The 19,240-nt window shown below is 38.3% G+C and overlaps 1 protein-coding gene across 2 annotated transcripts in view; it reads right to left on the reverse strand.

Moving 5' to 3' along the window:
- Nucleotides 1-6,906: 6,906 nt before the first annotated feature.
- Nucleotides 6,907-19,240, reverse strand: part of ZNF875 (zinc finger protein 875) — a 34,815-nt gene continuing 22,481 nt past the window's right edge. Inside the window, exon 5 of one of the 2 annotated variants that reach the window (XM_082708897.1) lies at nucleotides 6,907-12,976. In XM_082708897.1, coding sequence (XP_082565023.1) covers nucleotides 11,304-12,976 — 1,673 coding nt within the window. In that variant the 3' untranslated portion in view covers nucleotides 6,907-11,303. Of the gene's footprint in view, nucleotides 12,980-19,240 lie in introns of both variants that reach the window. The other variant, XM_082708896.1, reaches the window with a different exon arrangement.

Consider the following 19,240-nt stretch of genomic DNA (forward strand, 5'->3'; position numbering starts at 1 on the left):
ATTCTACAAAACATTTAAAGAAGTTTTACTGTCTATTCTCAAAATATTCAAAATGAAAGAAGAGAAAGGAAAACTCCCAAATACATTCTATGAGGCCAGCACTAATTACCCTGATACCAAAACCAGATAAAGACACCACAAAAAAAGAGAACTATAGATCTATATCTCTGATGAACATAGACACAAAAATCTTCAACAAAATATTAGCAGATCAAATTTAACAATACATTAAAAACTTCATTCAGCACAATTAAGTAGAATTTGTTCCCAGGATGCAGGGTGGTTCAATATTTGCAAATCAATCAATGTGATACAGCACATCAACAAGAGAAAGGGTAAAAACCTTATGATCATTTCAATAGATGTGGAAAAATAATTTGACAAAGTACAACATCCATTCATGATAACAACCCTCAGCAAAGTAGGTTTAGAGGGAACATACCTGGACATAATAAAGACCTTATAGGAAACACCCATATCATCCTCAATGGGGGAAAACTGAGAGGTTTTCCATTAGGGTGAGGAACAAGACAAGGATGTCCACTCTCATACTTTAAAAAAATATATTTATTTAAATTCCCATTAGTTAACATACAGTGGAATCTTATTTTCAGGTATACCATATAGTGATTCAACACTTACATACAATACCCAGTGCCCATCACAACAAATGCACTCTTTAAACCCTCTTGCCACTTTTACCCAACATAATACTGGAAGTCCTAGTTACAGCAAGGAGACAAGAAAGAAATAAAAGGCAGCCAAATTGGTAAGGAGGAAGCAAAACTTTCACTATTTGTAGATGACATGGTACTATATGTAGAAAACTCTAAAGACTCCACCAGAAAACTACTAGAACTGATAAATGAATTCAGTAATGTCACAAGATACAAAATCAATGTACAGAAATCTGTTATGTTTCTATAAGTGAAGCAAAAGAAAGAGAAATTAATAAAACAATCCCATGTACAGTTGCACCAAAAATAATAGAATACCTAGCAACAAACTTAACCAAAGAAGTGAAGACCTGCACTCTGAGAACAATAAAACATCAATGAAAAAATTGAAGATGAGGGGCACCTGGATGGCTCAGTTGGTTAAGCGACTGCCTTTGGCTCAGGTCATGATCATGAAGTCCTGGGACTGAGCCCCAAATCAGGCTCCTTGCTCAGTGGAGAGCCTGTGTCTCCCTTCACCCCCACCCTCCACTCCTGTGCTCTCTTACTGTCTCTCTCTCAAATAAGTAAGTAAAATCTTCTAAAAAATTGAAGATGACACAAAGAAATGGAAAGACATTCTATGCTCATGGATTGAAAGAACTGAAAGAATTAATACTGTTAAAATATCTACACTATCCAAAGCAATATACAGATTTAATGAAATCCCTATCAAAATACTAACAGCATTTTTCACAGAACTTCAAAGAACAATCCTAAAATTTGTCCAAAATCAGAAAAAAAGAAACCCTGAATAGTCAAAGGAATCTTGAAATAAAACCCCAAAACTACCACAAATTCCAGACTTCAAGTTACAATACAAAGCTACAGCAACAAAAGCAGTATGGTACTGGCACACACACTCACACACACACACATACAAAATACATAAATCAATACGTCAGAACAGAAAACCCAGAAATAAACCCCCAAGCTGTCAAGTAATTACTGACCAGTAATATTCAACAAAGCAGGCAAGAATACATAATCAGAAAAAGACAGTCTCTTCAATAAATGGTGCTGGGAAACCTGGGCAGCCACATGCAAAAGAATGAAATTGGACCACCTTCTTTCTCCATAAACAAAAATAAACTAAAAATGGATTAAAGACCTAAATGTGAGACCTGAAACATATAAAAATCCTTGAAGAGAGCATAGGCAGTAATTTCTCTGACATTAACCATAGCAACTTTTTTCTAGATATGTCTCCTGAGGCAAGGGGAATAAAATCAAAAATAAACTAGTGGGACCACATCAAAACACAAAGTTTCCCTATAGCAAAGGAAATGGACAACAAATCTAAAAGGCAACCAACAGAATGGGAGAGGATATTTGCAAACGACATATCTGATAATGGATGAGTATTCAAAATACATAAAGAACTTATAAAACTCAACACTCAAAAACCAAATAATCCAATTAACAAATGAGCAGAAGTCATGAGTAGACATTTTTCCAAAGAAGACATATAGATAGCCAACAGATACATGAGAAGACGCTCAACATCACTTATCATCAGGGAAATGCAAATTAAAACTATAATGAGATACCACCTCACAGCTGTCAGAATGGCTAAAATAAAAAACACAAGAAACAACTAGTATTGGTGAGGATGTGGAGAAATAGGAACCCCCTTTCATTGTTGGTGAGAATGCAAACTGTTGCAGCCATTGTGGAAAACAGTATGGAGGTTCCTCAAAAAACTAAAAATAGAACTACCCTCTGATCCAGTAGTCACACTGCGACTACAAAATACAAAAGCACTAATCCAAGGGGATATATATACTCCTATGTTTACTGCAGCATTATTTACAATAGCCAAACTATGGAAGCAGCCAAAGTGTCCATCAACTGATGAATGGTTATAGAAGATGTGATATATATATATATATATACACACACACACACACACACACACACACACGATGGAATAGTATTCAGCCATAAAAAGAATTAAATATTGCCATTTGCAATGACATGGATGCAGCTGGAGAGTAAAATGTTAACCGAAATAAATCAGAAAAGGCAAATACCATATGATTTCACTCATATGTGGAATTTAAGAAACAAAACAAATGAGGAAAGGAAAAAAAGAGAGAGACAAAGCAAGAAACAGATTTTTAACTAAAGGAAACAAACTGATGGTCACCAGAGGGGAGGTGGGAAGCAAGAAATAGGGGATGAGGATTTAAAAGTACGTTTATCATGATGAAAATAAAATAAAACAAAATGATAGAAAAACATTTTGTTCTGAGTACCTGTTTCTTTTGGGTATATACCCAGAAATGATTTGCTAGATAAGATGGTGACTGTATGTTTCATTTTATAGGAACTGCCAAATTATTTTCCATAGTAACTACACCATTTTACATTGCTATGAGCAATGTATGAAGATTCCCAACTTTCCACATCCTTGCCAACACTTGTTACTTTCCTTGTTTATTTATTTTAGGTATCCTAATGGGTGTGAAGTATCTTATTGTGATTTTGATTTGCATTTCCTTAATAACTAATGATGTCTACTCAAGAACTTTGCATTTATTTATTTATTTGGTGATAGGAACAAAGTTTATTTGACACTTCATGGACAGTCTCAGAAAACTACAAATTAAGTGGAAGACAGAAAAGTTTTATAGGATAATCAATAAAGAACAGGGAAGAGACAAATAGAAAATATCTGATTGGCTGGGGCCACATAGTCAACCTTCTTGGGAATGGGAAGGCCCAGAGTTGGCTTGCCATTTGGGGATTAGCAGGCTGGATTGCATTTCTGGTCAGAGTATTCACAAGGACACAGAAATTATGCAAGTTTCGGTTTGCTGACATGGCACCCAGGCAGACACAGCTCCATCTTGGCTTAGATTACTGCCTTAATTATAAAAGGCTGTAACTCAGGTACAGTAAGAAGGAAGGGATGCATAGAGTAAGGTACGAGGAAAGGGCCTGGAACTTCCATGCTCTCTCTGAGCACCAGTCTTTCCAAATCTCCATGGATTCACCCAACCAGAAGCTCTCTGAACCCCATCTGTTTTGTTTTTTATGGAGACTTCATTAATAGGCCCAATTGATGAAATTATTGTCCCTTGTTGACTGATTCAACCTCAACTTTTGCCCACTTTTTTTTTTTCTGTTTTTGGTTTTGCTTTTTTAGTAGTCTCTATGCCCAACATTAGGCTTGAACTCAGGTCCCAGAGATTAAAAATCACATGATCTTACTTATTGAGCCAGCCAGGCACCCCTGCCCACTTTTAAATTGTATCCTTATTTTATTCTAAGTTGTAATAGTTCTTTATATATTCAGGATACTAAACCCTTATCAGATATATGATTTTCCAGTATTTTGTACCACTCTGTAGATTGTCATTTCACTTTCTTGATAATATCCTTTGGTGTATATTAAGTTTTAAATTTTATGAAGTTCAATGTATCTGAATTTTTTATTGCTTATACTTTTGGTGTCAAAATCTAAGAATCTATTGACAAATAGGAGGTCATGAAGATACTCCTGTTTTTTGCTAATAATATTAGTTTCTGGAGTAGAATTTAGTGATTCATCACTTCCTATAATATCCAGGGCTCGTCACAAGTGCCCTAAGGTCCTCTTAAATTTTGTAGTCTTAAAGGTTTTGTTTAATATTTTCTAGTTTTCAGTGTGCAAGTCTTTTACCTCCTTCATTAAATTTATTCTTAGGTATTTTATTCTCTTTGATATTAATGAAATGGTTTCCCCACTCTCCTTTTCAGATGGTTCATTGCTGGTGTATGAAAATACAAGTGATTTTTGTTTGTTGATCTTGTATTCTGTAACTTTGCTCTATTTGCTTATTAGTAGTTTCTTTGTGGTTTCATTTCAATTTTCTACATATAGAATGATGTCTGCAATTAGAGATGGTTTAACTTAGTCCTTTACATTATAGATATCTTTTATTTCTCTCTCCCTTTTTTTTTTTTTTTTTAGAGATGGAGAGACAGCAAGAGAGGGAATACAAGCAGGGGGAGTGGGAGAGGGAAAAGCAGGCTTCCCGCCAAGCTGGGAGTTCAATATGGGGCTCGATCCCAGAATGCTGGGATCACAACCTGAGCTGAAGGCAGAGGTTTAACCCACTGAGCCACCCAGGTGCCCCTATTTCTCTTTCTTACCTACTTGTTCTGACTGTGGCTCCCAGTACATGAATAGGACACTCTACTCACAAAACAAGAATATCAAGATGAGGGTGCCTGGGTGCTCAGATGGTTGAGCATCTGCCTTTGGCTCAGGTTATGATCCTGGGGTCCTGGGATGGAGTCCCGCATCAGGCTTCCTGCTCAGTGGGGAGCCTGCTTCTCCCCCTTTCATTAATAAATAAACTCATAAAAAGATATCAAGATGAAAATGAAAAGGTGAGTAAAGCAAATACTACCAAGCATGCCTGGGTGGCTCAGTCAGTTAATCATCTGCCTTTGGCTCAGGTCATGATCCCAGGGTCCTGGGATCAAGTCCCACACAGGGTTCCCTGCTCAGCAGGGAGTCTGTTTCTCCTTCTCCTTCTGCCCCTCCCCACTACTCATGTGCTCTCTCTCTCTCACATAAATAAATAAAATCTTTAAAAAAATATGAGATTAAAAAAAAAAAGCAAATACTACCAAAAAAGGTAAATGCAAACTACTGAGAACAGACTAATTAGAAACACTGAATGGGACTTGAGGTTGCTCCATTTTTTTAAAAAAGATTTTATTTATTTGTTTGACAGAGAGAGATCACAAGTAGACAGAGAGGTAGGCAGAGAGAGAGGAGGAAGCAGGCTCTCTGCTGAGCAGAAAGCCCGATGCAGGACTCGATCCCAGGACCATGAGATCACAACCCAAGCTGAAGGCAGAGGCTTAACCCACTGAGCCACCCCGGCACCCGCTCCATGGTTTTAAAAGAGAAAACCCATCAAGAAGACATGTTAATTTCTATAGCTCTAAATAAAATAGCTCTGAAATGTATTAAGCAAAATTTAGTGGGAATACCTAGAGAAAAGTTTCTTAACATGATCATAAATTTATTTATTATAATCACTTATAGAAATGGAAGTTCTAAGTTTTTAAAAAAATTAAAGCTAATTTCTGTTGGGGTGAATACAATAGTGTTTGTTCTATTAATATTACTTATATCTACATTTACATACAAATCTAATTTTACATGTGTTAAGCATATAATATAAATTAATAAATAAAAGACATGATCAATACAAAACAACAGATGATGCAGTAACTATATAGAGAAACATTAAAGTTTGCAACTTTTTGTGTTAACTTTGGTATAATATTGTTAAAATATACATACACACATTAAACATTTGCTTTTTAAGTAACATGAAAATTCACATAACTTGATTATATTCAAAACTAAACCTTCTGAATTAAAATGGAAGAAATCACAAAATATATTGACTATAATGATATAAATTTTTAAAAAAAATGAAACACTAGGAGATTGTAAAAATGAATGCATCCATCAAGCCATTTGTACAAATAGTAATTCTTGGCTAAAGGAGAAAAATAAAAATAAAAATTATAACCTTGACTTTCAGAAGAAAAAAGGAAAAGGGTAGAAAAGTTTTAAGTATGACTAAATAAGCTTCAAAAAGCAATAAATAAAAGTTAGCTTCAAGAGGTTAGTAATTATTAAATGCATTGAAAATGTGACTAAAAGAATAGAGCTTTTTTAAATAAAAAAAATAGAAAAATGATAGGCAAGAATATTCAGAAAGAGACATAGCTACAGGCATGGAAGAGATTAAGTAATCATACAATTTCGTTTTTGCATAAAGATTACCCAAGATGTCTCTGTTTTGTCTAGAGAGAGCTGCATACTTCAGATTGTAGGTGTTAACAAGCAATTTCTTTGCATTTATTTTGCTTATTTGGTAATTTTCTTCTGTGCCTAGTTTAAATTTAAGTTTTTTGTTTTTGTTTTTTTTTCATAATCTCTACCAAACTCACAACCCTGAGATCAAGAGTCACATGTTCCACCAACTAAGCCAGCCAGGCACCCCATGCCTAGTTTAAATTATATAAGGCATAGATGTTAATAGTATGTTAGGTATTATAATGTGTAACTTTTCTCTGGTGTTAATGTGAAGTATTGTTCGATGTGAGATATAGACCATAAAAATCTAAATATTTTTTATTTTTATTTTTTGTAAATAGGCTCTATATATCCAGTATAGGGCTGAAACTCATGACCCAGAGATCAAGAGTTGCTCTATGGACTGAGCCAGCCTGGCGACCTTTTTTTTTTTTTAAGATTTTTATTTCTTTTAAAATAATTTATTTATGTATCTATTTGTTTATTTATTTAAGGATGAGAACAGGGTCGGAGGGGAAGACAGAATCCCAAGCATGCGCCACACCCAGCACGGAGCCAGACAAGGGGCTTGATCTCACAAACCTAAGATCTTGACCTGAGCTTACATCAAGAGTTGGACACAACCTACTGAGCCACCCAGGTGTCGCAATGTGCTCTTGCTTTTCATCTGTGAGATAAAGAAAGAAAATCTGGCCTTACACATCCAGATTTTTTAAATGAAGAAGTATTCTAACGGCCTTTTCAGGTATTTGTCAATATTATTGACACTCCACCAAAAATCAACAAGTGGTAATTTCTTAAATGTTATTGTAATGTGGAATCTGACCTTTATCTCTCTCTCTCTAAGATTGGTATTAATTTTAATTTTTTTTGCAGGTTTTTTTAAAGTAAACTCTATCCCCAAGGTGGGGCTCGAACTCACAACTCTGAGATCAAGAGCTGCATGCTCCACCAACTGAGCCAGGTACCCCAAGCCTCCATCTCTTAAGTTAAAATCCTTTTGTCTATCTTATACTTTAATATCACCGCAGATGATTTTGTGGCATCACACAGTAATCATCCAGAAAATACTGGTCCAAGGAGTTAGGCAGGCCTTCCAAAGGTTGACATAGTATATTATATGGTATTACAAAATCACATTAATATCATCAGTAATCTCATCACAAAAGACTAAGTATCAGAAAGCTGTCAAGTTCATGGTCATCACAGATACATTTTAATATGCTAACTTTTTTGTCTGAAAGTCAAATTAACAAAAATTACTACCAGTTTTCTTTATTGTCAGGTTTTATAAATCACTTCATTTTTGACAAGATGCTTACCAGATATACAGGTCTTAATCCATTTATTCAAAATTCATCAATTGTTTTTTCAAATAAAATGGGTGTTAGTTTGGTGGTTAGTTTGGCTCACAACTCAATCATAAAAGTGCATTTCCTGGAAACAACTTTGTATTTCAGAATGAAGGAAAACTTTATGTGTCTTTCCCTCATTACATAAAATATTTAGAAGATAAATTTTAAGATCCTGGCTGTAACATTATAGTTTTGCAAGACATTACCATCGGGGTAAACTGGGCAAAGAGCTCAAGGGATTTCTCTACATAATTTCTTACAAATGGATGTGGATCTAAAATTATCTCAAAATAAAAAGTACAATTAAAAAATTTTGAGGTGCCTGGGGTAGCTCAGAGGGTTAAGCCTCTGCCTTCAGCTCAGGTCATGGTCTCAGGGTCCTGGGATGGAGCCCCACATTGTGCTCTCTGCTCAGCAGGAAGCCTGCTTCCTCCCCTCTCTCTGTCTATCTCTATGCCTGCTTGTGATCTCTCTCTCTGTCAAATAAATAAATAAAATCTTTAAAATAAAAATAGAAATAAAAATTTTGTACTCAGCATCAAGTTCAACAAAACTAATTTTAACTGTTTTATCAAGAACATTCTTAAGTGGAAGTACCATGTTTTTACCACAAGTGTGTGTTGGTAAAGAACACAACAACAAGTAGTACAGTTTGGTGACACAATCCTGATTCGAGCTAAAGGCCCAACAGTTTTACCCACCATTGCTTTTCCACAATCAGTGCAAATTTCAGCACAACAGGAAAAATCAGGTCTCAGTGTTATAATGAAATTTGTTTTGACCATGGAGATCACCTGAAAGGGTCCCCAAACATCCTCTGACCACACTTTGAGAACCACCGATTCATAGTAAGTTAAAATAGAAGAGTTATATTAAAACTTACTGCTACCCCTTTTCTTTTACTTTTGTTTCCTTAAGTCATCTCTACATCCAATGTGGGGCTCAAACTCATGATCCCGAGATTAAGAGTCCCTGACTGAGCCTGCCAGGCACCCCTGCCTCACTGAGCCAGCCAGGCACCCCTGCCACCCACTTCTGAAACAGATTTCAGTGACCATATGGATTTGAAGTGGTATTATTTCATACTGTTCATCATCTTTTTTTCAAAATTTTCTTCATGCGGTATAGTCTATTACTTAACCATAGGAGTGGTAGGATGGGCAGTTGGGCTTGGGCACTTTTTCTGTTGGTTTTAAGCATCTAGAGCTATTATTGTAGAATATGAAATATGGGGCACTGGTGGACAGCTCGTCCAGACAGCTTGGAAAAAAAATAATAAAACCACAAGATTTTGAAGATTCACATATATGAACACCATCTGATTGGCTTCCCAACTTGCACACAGGTTTTAATGCTAGGCCCAAGTGGAGAACTCAGGTTACCTGTTCCAATTCTGTCTCTTCTGAGAAGTTCTAAGCAGAGGATCTAATGCAGGTTTAAGACTCAGTATAGGTGGGGACTGGGTAGGGCCAAAGTATGGGGCCTCCTTCCACCATTTCCAGTGTCTGTTTGGTTGCTGTTCTATATACATGTCTCCCAAGGTTGGAGTCTCTTTGAATCTGTTTGAATCTTCATATACCAGCAGTGCTCTATTTCTTGTTGAGAATTTTAAATAATTTAAGGCAAAATCTTTTGGATTTATGGACTGATTATATTGAAAACTAAAATATTTCTTCTTAAAGTTAAAAAATATAAAAGATACATGTTTACTGTGGGAATCCTTATTTTTGTGACATCATTTTATGAAAAAAAATAATTCAACTCTAGGATACAGAGAGATTAAAACTCTAAAAGTATTTTTCTATTGAGAAGGAGAAATGACAGCAGGCCAGGATTTATCCCAGGGAAGGAAAGAGGAGGGCAAGCTACACCAGCAGCTCCATCTAGGATAATGTTTCCTAATTCTTCACCAGGTTCTGATCACTCCACTTAAACTTAGATTTTGAACAAAAATTAAGACTCCTACACCTTGGGGTGCCCGGCTGGCTCAGTCAGTAGAGCATGTTGACTCTTAATCTCAGGGTGGTAAGTTCAAGCCCCATTTTGGGCATGGAGCCTACTTAAAAGAAAAAATTAAATTAAATTAAAAAGACCTCTGCACCTCATATTATCTGAGCTAGTGATTTCTTTCCTAACTCTAACTTTGGATATTGAGACTTTGAGACCTGTTTATCTTTTCCCTCGGTTGAGAGCCAATGACTCAAATACTGAATCTTGTACTTGCTATTTTCATAATAACTTGAAATCCTGCTTCCTCACTTTCTAAGTACTCATATAAAAGTGAGTTTGTTTTTCTATTTTTTATGCAGTTCTATTCTAGATATCTGTCCACAGATGAAAAAGACATGTTACTATACAGTTCTTATATTATCCTGCCATTCCTCAAAATTTTGTTTTCCAAATAAAACTCAGAATCATTTAGTCAAGTTCCATGAAAAAAAAATTGGGCCCTGGCTCAGAATTATAAGTGAATCTATGCGACACCACCCTTCTCAAAAAGAGAGTATTCCCAACCAGAAAAGTCATGTATTTTACAATGGCTGGAAAGATTTAAACCAAAGAATTACCTGTGGGATGTAGTATGGTAATTCAAAGAAGAATGGAAAGTAATTTCATTTTCTATTTCTGTATATGTGAGTGTGTTTTCTTCATGAAAGCACAGAACACATTTCTAGTCTAAATACGCCTAATAAAACTATTTTTAGTATGAATTCAACCTGGAAACCAGAGTGGGCCTCAGGAAATAAGCAAAAATGGATACTTCTTCCTAAAATCTACAGCTAGGATAGTCATAATTTTTCTCACCAGTTAGCTTGTTGCATAATAAAATCTTCTACCCATGCACCATCTCTGTTCCCATAAATTCACCATTTCCCAAACTCTCCCTGAAGCGGACTCTGCTGGCTCATTTTCTGGGAAACCAAGATTAAATCAGCCGTGATTTCTGTCAAGTCTCTTGTTCTCAGAAGGTTAAGACAGACATTAAGAAATGAGCTCTAGTGTTGCTGTTTCTCCAACATCAAGATTACTGTATAAAGAGTGTTCAAGTATTCTTGGGAAACGACATTAGAAAAGCCTCCATTCCCTAATTTCAACCTACTTGGAAGTACCCCCTCTATCACATTACCTGACAGATCTTCCATAACCCACCATCCCTACTAGAGAATGTCAGAGCTCTGAAAATGTGCTGGCAGCTCTCTTTCACGGGGACTAGAGATGTTGACTCTTAACCATTAGGCTCATGAACATTCCCATCACACATAAGATGTCTCCATTTTGGTGTCTGGCAATGCCTGACTTATTACTAAAGCCACACTAATGCCCTCGGTGTGACTTCTGGTATCTCAAGAAGTATGAGTCTTGGCTAAAGATTTCACTACACTCCTACATACAAGGTTTTTATCCTGAATGTGTCCTCTGATGTCTGATGAGGTTTGATTTCCGACTAAAGCATCGCCCACACTTCCTACAAATATAAGGCTTCTCTCCCGAATGTATCCTCTGATGTCTTACAAGGTGTGACTGCCGGCTAAAGCCTTGCCCACACTCCCTGCACACATGAGACTTCCCCCCTGCATGTGCCTTCTGGTGGGTGATGAGAGTCAACTTATCACAAAAGCCTTGCCCACACTCCCCGCACACCAAAGGTATGCTACCTGAGTGTGCCCTCCTGTGCCTAAAGAGATTTGGCTTCTGGCTAAATCTTTTACCACACTCCCTGCATATGAAAGGCTTTTCCCCTGAATGTGTTCTCTGGTGTGAGAGGAGGGTTGACTTATCATTAAAGCCTCGCCCACACTCCTTGCATACAAATGGCTTTTCCCCTGAGTGTGCCCTCTGGTGCGTGATAAGGGTTGATTTCCGGGTAAAGCCTCGCCCACATTCCCTGCACACAAATGGCTTCTCCCCCGTGTGTGACGTCTGGTGTTTGCTGAGGTTTGACTTCAGGCTAAAGCACTGCCCACACTCGAGGCACATATAAGGTTTAATGCCTGAGTGTGTCCTCTGGTGGGTCTTGAGATTTGATTTCCAGCTAAAATGGCGCCCACATTCTGTGCATATGTAAGGCTTCTCTCCTGTGTGTATCCGTAAGTGTCTAATGAGGTGTGACTTCTGACGAAAGCCACGCTCACACTCCCTGCACACATAAGGCTTCTCTCCCGAATGTGTCCTCTTATGCCTGCTCAGATGTGAATGCTGGCGAAAGCCATGCCCACACTCCCTGCACACATAAGGCTTCTCCCCAGAGTGTGCCCTCTGGTGTGTGATAAGGTTTGACTTCAGACTAAAGCTCTGCCCACATTCCTTGCACATGTACGGCTTGACCCCTGAATGTGTCCTCTGGTGTGTGAAGAGGTTTGACTTCCAAGTAAAGCCTCGTCCACACTCTTTGCACACATAAGGTTTCTCCCCTGAGTGTGTCCTCTGGTGTGTGATGAGGTTTGACTTCCAGGTAAAGCCTCGTCCACACTCCTTGCACACATGAGGCTTGTCCCTAGAGGGTGTCCTCTGGTTTTTGATGAGGACTGACATACTGCCAAAGCCCTGGCCCCACTCGGTGAACACGTACGGTGTCTCCCCTGTGTGTATCTTCTGGAGGCTGAGGAGGTTTGACTCCTTCATGAAGCCTAGCCCTAACTCCCCGTATTTGACTTCTCCCAATCCTGAGATTTTTACACCGTGCAACACTTTGTCTGTTTCCCCAAGGTCTGTCCTCTGGTCTCGGCTGGGCCCTGTGGCCGTCACTGCCCTGTCTTGCTCCACCGTTACTGGCTGTCGTTGCAGTGGGCAGGTCAACACCTTTGAAGTGCCACCCTTGCTCTCGGACAAGGGCTTGGAGTCTTCTGTCTCTTGAATTTCTGCTTTGTCACTCCAGCAGGTTTCACCAAAGAGTCGCTTCTGCTGCTGTTTTTGATCTTCTGGATAGTGTTTCCCTGGAGGGAGATGATTCCCTGCACGTAAACTTGAGAAGAGCTGAGGAAAGTGACTGAACCACACGTGCTGGCTGAGGCCTTGCTGACTAGCAAATGCCAGCGGGCAGTGGGGACAAGGTAGAATGTTTAGCTTTGATTCTGCTAAAGAAAGAATAGTTTTAGTCAGAGTAGCCATGGGTAGGGTTGCCAGGGCCATTTTGCTTTGCCCATTGGTCATTTGTAATATGTTTATATCACAACCTGTGTCCCCCTCAGACACCCTCACATCATAACAAGAGCTATTTTTCATTTTACTTTATATACTATATATTTTTTTAAAAGATTTATTTATTTGAGAGCAAAAGAGAGAGAGTGAGTGAGAGAAAGAGAGCATAAGCAGGATGAGGGGCAGAGGGAGAGGGAAAAGCAGACTCCCCACTGAGCAAGGAGCCTGATGTGGGGCTCAATCCCAGGATGCTGGGATCATGACCTGAGCTGAAGGCAGAGGCTTAATCAACTGAGTCACCCAGGTATCCCTATAAATTACATTTTTAATTATATGAGTTAGCAAACTTGTCAGATAGGCCAAATTCAGCCTGCAACCTGTTTTTGTATGGCCCACCAGACAAAAATGGATTTTACCTTTCTAAGGATTTCTTTCTAAGGAAGAGAAATAAATAAATAAATAAGCAAACAAACAAACCAGCCGACCGAGCAACAGAAGGCATGTGACCTGGAAAGCTTAAAATCTTTCCTGGGTGGCCCCTTGTCCTACTGCAATGTAGAAAACTCATACCAAAAACTTATTTTTCACAATATCTGACAGAGCAAAAAGTTTGCTTTCAGAAATCAAACACATACAATACAGGGAGAAGTATTTATTCATGAAAAACACTGAGCCCCGGATAAGAAAAGCAGGAATCTAGAGCATTATTGCCTAGACCAGCTCTCACCCTTCTGATCCCCGGCTTGGTTGGTATGGTAGTTAAATTAGGACAGGTCCTAAAACGATCAGTTCTGCTCCTATTACAGGAGCAGTCACCTGATTTGGGGGGAAGGTGAGAAACCAGTGCTAGGTGGACCTGTCAATAAATGTGGCTTAGGGAAGGCCACCAGTGACTGCTATCTGAAGTAGCAGACTTGGCAGGGACCCCCCCCCCACCAAAACCCAAACAAAAAATAAAAGACAAAAAAACACGAAACCAAAGAAAAACAAAAACATAGACTGGTAGACGATCCAGAAAAGTAGCAGGGGAAAACCTGAAAGTGAGAGAGAGCCAGGGAGGGACTTGATAAACTCCACGCAACCCCAGGCTGTTTGCAAAAGCAGGGGAAATGGGTAGGGGCCCGAGCTACGCATATAACCCTGCCTGATACAGAGGCTATAATCAGGTACAGAGGGAACATTAGAGGGATCAGTGCAAAGTAAAAAGCCAGACAAGACCTGGAAACTATCTGAAATGTGAAGGAGCTCCCCAACCCACTCATTTCTCCACTGGCAGAGGTAGGAAGCCTTACTGGCTCAGTCTTTGAACACAATCTATTGCTAATTGTTGCAGATCATGGAGCTCTGCAGATACAAGGCTGAAATCAGGAAGCCAGGATTAAAATTAAACAGAAGACTACAATAACAAATCAAGCAAGCGGAAACATCATTTTCACAGAGAAAACACATTCCATATATTTAGTCTAGAAAAGTTACTAAAAGTCACAACAACAACATCTAGGCAGGAAACATCACCAGCTATCAGAGGGGCTACAACATCTAAAATATCCAACGGAAGAGGAAAGAGGGACCCAGAGCAAGGAAAATATGCAGACAATAGAAACTGTGGCTGGGTGGCCCACATGTTGATTTATAGGGGGAAAGAGAGTTCAAAGCTGTTACTATAAATGTATTTAAAGAACTAAAGGAAACAATGTGTAAAAACTTAAAGGAAAGCATGGTAACTTAAGAAATAGAAAAAATCTCAATAAAGGATAAAAACTATTAAAAATATAAAAGGAAACTCTGGAATTAAAAAATAAAATAAATTACAAAATTACTAGGAAGGCACAACAGCATATTTGGGTTTGCAACAGAACAAATGAAGTTGAAGATAAATCAATAGAAATTACCTAAACTGAAAATCAGGTGAAAGAAAACTGAAGAAAAGTAAAGAGCCCAGAAACCTGTGGGACACAATCAGATAAGTCAGTCTATCTGTAATGGGAATGGAGAGATCAGAGAGAGAAAAGAGCAGAAAAAAATGTCTCAAGAAATAATAACTAAAAAGTCTGAAATTTGTTGAAAAACATTAGTCTATAAGTCTAAGAAGCTCAACAAACTGCAAGGAAAACATCAAGGGGGTCTGTGTGGCTCAATGGGTTAAGCCTCTGCCTTCAGCTCAGGTCATGATCCCAGGGTCCTGGGATCAACCCCTGCATTGGGCTCCCTGCGAGCGGGGGAGCCTGCTTCCCCCTCTCTCTCTGCCTGCCTCTCTGCCTACTTGTAATCTCTCTCTCTCTCTCTCTGTCAAATAAATAAATAAATAAATAAATGATTTTTTTTAAAAAAGAAAAACATCAAGAGGGTGCCTGGGAGGCTGAGTCAGTTAAGCATCTGCCTCTGGCTCAGGTCATTGATCCCAGGGTCTTGGGATCAAGTCCTCCATTGGGATTCCTTCTCACTGGGGAGTGTGCGTCTCCCTCTCCCTCTGACTCTCCCCGGACTTAAGCTTCTGCTCTCTCTCTCTCTCTGTCTCTCTCTCAAATAAATAAATAAATAAATAAAATCTTAAAAAAATTTTTTTTTGCCATCCTACTGTTAGGATGACAATAAACACATATCTTCCAATAGTAACCTTCAACATGAACGGCCTACGTGCTCCCATGAAATAGCACAGGGTTGCACACTGGACACAAAGACAGGTCCCATCCATATGCTGTCTATAAGAGACTTATTTTGAACCTAAAGACACCTCCAGAACGAAAGTGAGGGGATGGAGAACCATTTTTCAAGCCAACACACCTCAAAAGAAAGATGGAGTAGCAATTCTTATACCAGACAAACTAGAATTTAAACCAAAGACTGTAATAACAGATCCAGAGGGACACTATATCATTCTTGAAGGGTCTATCCAACAAGAAAATCTAACAATTGTAAATATCTATGCCCCCAACATGGGAAGAGCCAACTACATAAGTCAGATATTAATCAAAATAAAGAATCAGATCAACACTAATATATTAATAGTAGGATATTTTAACACTCCACTCTCAGCACTGGATAGATCATCTAAATAGAAGATCAACAGAGAAACAAGAGCTTTGAACAACACATTGGACCAGATGGACTTCATAGATATATACAGAACATTCCACTTTAAAACAACAGAATACTCATTCTTCTCGAATGCACACAAAACTTTCTCCAAAATAGACCACATACTGGGTCACAAATCAGGTCTCGGCCAATACCAAAAGACTGAGATTATCCTTGCATGGTATCAGACCACAATGCCTTGAAACTGGAACTCAATCATGAGAAAAAACTGGAAAGAATTAAAACACTTGGAAGTTAAAGAGCATCCTCCTAAAGAATGAATGCGTCAATCAGGAAATTAAAGAAGAACTTAAACAATTCATGGAAACCAGTGAGAATGAAAACACATCAGTCCAAAACCAATGGGATACTGCAAAGGCAGTTCCAAGCCTTTCTCAAAAAAGTAGAAAAATCCCAAATGCACAAGCTAACCCTACACCTAAAGAAGCTGGAGAAAGATCAGCAAATAAAACCTAAATCAAGCAGGAGAAGAGAAATAATAAAGATTAATGCAGAGACCAATGAACTAGAAACCAGGAAAACAGTAGAATAGATCAATGAAACTATTGAACTAAAGAACCAAAGCTGGTTCTTTGAAAGAATTAGTAAGATAAACCACTGGCCAAACTTACCCAAAAGAAAAAAGAAAGGCCTCCAATTAATAAAATCATGAACGAAAGGGGAGAGATTATGACTAACACCAAGGGAATAGAAACAATTATTAGAAATTACCAGCAACTGTATGCTAATAAATTAAACAACCTGAAAGAAATGGATGCCTTCCTAGAAACTTAAAATTGACCAAGACTGAAAGAGGAAGAAACAGAAATCCGAATAGACCATAACCAGTAACAAAATTGAAGCAGTGATCAAAAACTGCCCCAAAAACTGAAGTCAAGGGCCAAATGGCTTCCCAGGGGAATTCCACCAAACATTAAAAAAAATAATTAATTAATTTTGTATTAACATATAATGTATTACTTGTTTTGGGGTACAGGTCTGTGAATCGTCAGTCTTACATAATTCACAGCGCTCACCATAGCAATACCCTCCCCAGTGTCCATCACCTAGTCACCCCATCCCTCCTACCCCTATCCCCTCCAGCAACCCTCAGTTTGTTTCCTGAGATTAAGACTCTCTTATGGTTTGTCTCCCTCCCCAGTCCCATCTTGTTTCATTTTCCCTCCCTTCCCCCCACCCCCGCCCTGCCTCTCAAATTCCTCATGTCAGAGAGATCAAAAATATGGAACGCTTCTCAAGTTTGCACGTCATTGCACATGGGCCATGCTGATCTCTGTATCGTTCCAATTTTAGTATATGTGCTGCTGAAGCGAGCACTCTACCAAACATTTAAAGAAGAAATAATACCTATTCTACTGAAGCTTTTCCAAAAAATAGAAACAGAAGGAAAACTTCCGAACTCTTTCTATGGGGCCAGCATTACCCTGATCCCAAAACCAGGCAAAGACCTCATCAAAAGGGAGAATTACAGACCAATATCCCTGATGAACATAGATGCCAAAATATTCAACGAGATCCTAGCTAATAGGATCCAACAGTACACTAAAAGGATTATTCACCACGACCAAGTGGGTTTTATGCCTGGGACGCAAGGGTGGTTCAACATTCACAAATCAAACAACGTGATAGAGTACATCAATAAAAAAAAGGACAAGAACCATATGATCCTCTCAACCAATGCAGAAAAAGCATTGGACAAAATACAACATCTGTTCCTGATAAAACTCTTCAGATTACAGGGATAGAGTGAACATTCCTAAATATCTTAAAAACCATTTATGAAAAGCCCAGAGCAAAAGAGTACTAAAAGTTCTAGCCCCAGAAATGAGACAACAAAAAGAAATAAAAGGCATCCAAACTGGCAAAGAAGTCAAACTCTCCCTCTTCACAGATGATGTGATACTTCATGTGGAAAACCCAAAAAACTCTACCTCTAAAAATTGGAACTCATACAACAATTCAGCAATGTGGAAGGATACAAAACCAATGCACAGAAATCAGTAGCTTTTCTATATATTAACAATTTAACTGTAGAAAGAGAAATTAAGGAATTAATTCCATTCACGATAGCAACAAAACCCATAAGATACTTAGGAATAAAGAGGTAAAGGATTTATACTCTAGAAACTACAGAACACTTATGAAAGAAATTAAGGAATACACAAAAAGATGGAAAAATATTCCGTGCTCATGGATTGGAAGAATAAACATTGTTAAAATGTCTATCCTCCCCAGAGCTATTTACACTTTCAATGCCATCCCTATTAAAATACCACTGGCATTTTTCAAAGATCTGGAACCAAAAAAATATTAAAATTTGTATCGAATCAGAAAAGACCCAAATCACCAAGAGAAGGATGAAAAAGAAAAACAAAGCGGGCATCATGCAGCCTGACTTTAAGCTCTATTACAAAGCTGTGATCACAAGACAGCATGGTATTGGCACAAAAACAGACACACAGACCACTGGAACAGAACAGAGACTCCAGAAATGGACCCTCAACTCTAATTTCTGACAAATCAGGGAAAATATCAATGAAAAAAAGACAGTCTCTTCAATAAGTGTGCTGGGAAAATTGGACAGCTACATATAGAAGAATGAAACTAGACCACTCCTTTACACCACACACAAAGATATACTCAAAATGAATGAAAGACCTCACTGTGAGACAGGAATCCATCAAAATCCTAGAGGAGAACATAGGCAGTAACCTCTTTGACATCAGCCACAGTCTTCTTTTAAGACACGTCTCCAAAGGCAAGTGAAACAAAAGCAAAAATGAACTTTCGGGACTTCATCAAGATCAAAAGCTTCGCAAGGCAAATGCAACAGTCAACAAAACTAAGAGGCAGCCCCCAGAATGGGAGAAGATATTTGCAAATGACTTACAGATAAAGGGCTGATATCCAAGATCTACAAAGAACTTCTCAAATTCAATACTCAAAAAACAAATAACCCAGTCAAAAAATGGGCAGAAGACATGAACAGTCACTTCTCTAAAAAACACATACAAATGGCTAACAGACACATGAAAAAACGTTCAATATCACTAGCCATCAAGGAAATTCAAATCAAAACCACAATGAGATGCCACCTT

Source organism: Mustela nivalis, assembly GCF_964662115.1.
Source record: "Mustela nivalis genome assembly, chromosome: 18".
In the NCBI taxonomy this organism is placed as follows: Eukaryota; Metazoa; Chordata; class Mammalia; order Carnivora; family Mustelidae; genus Mustela; species Mustela nivalis.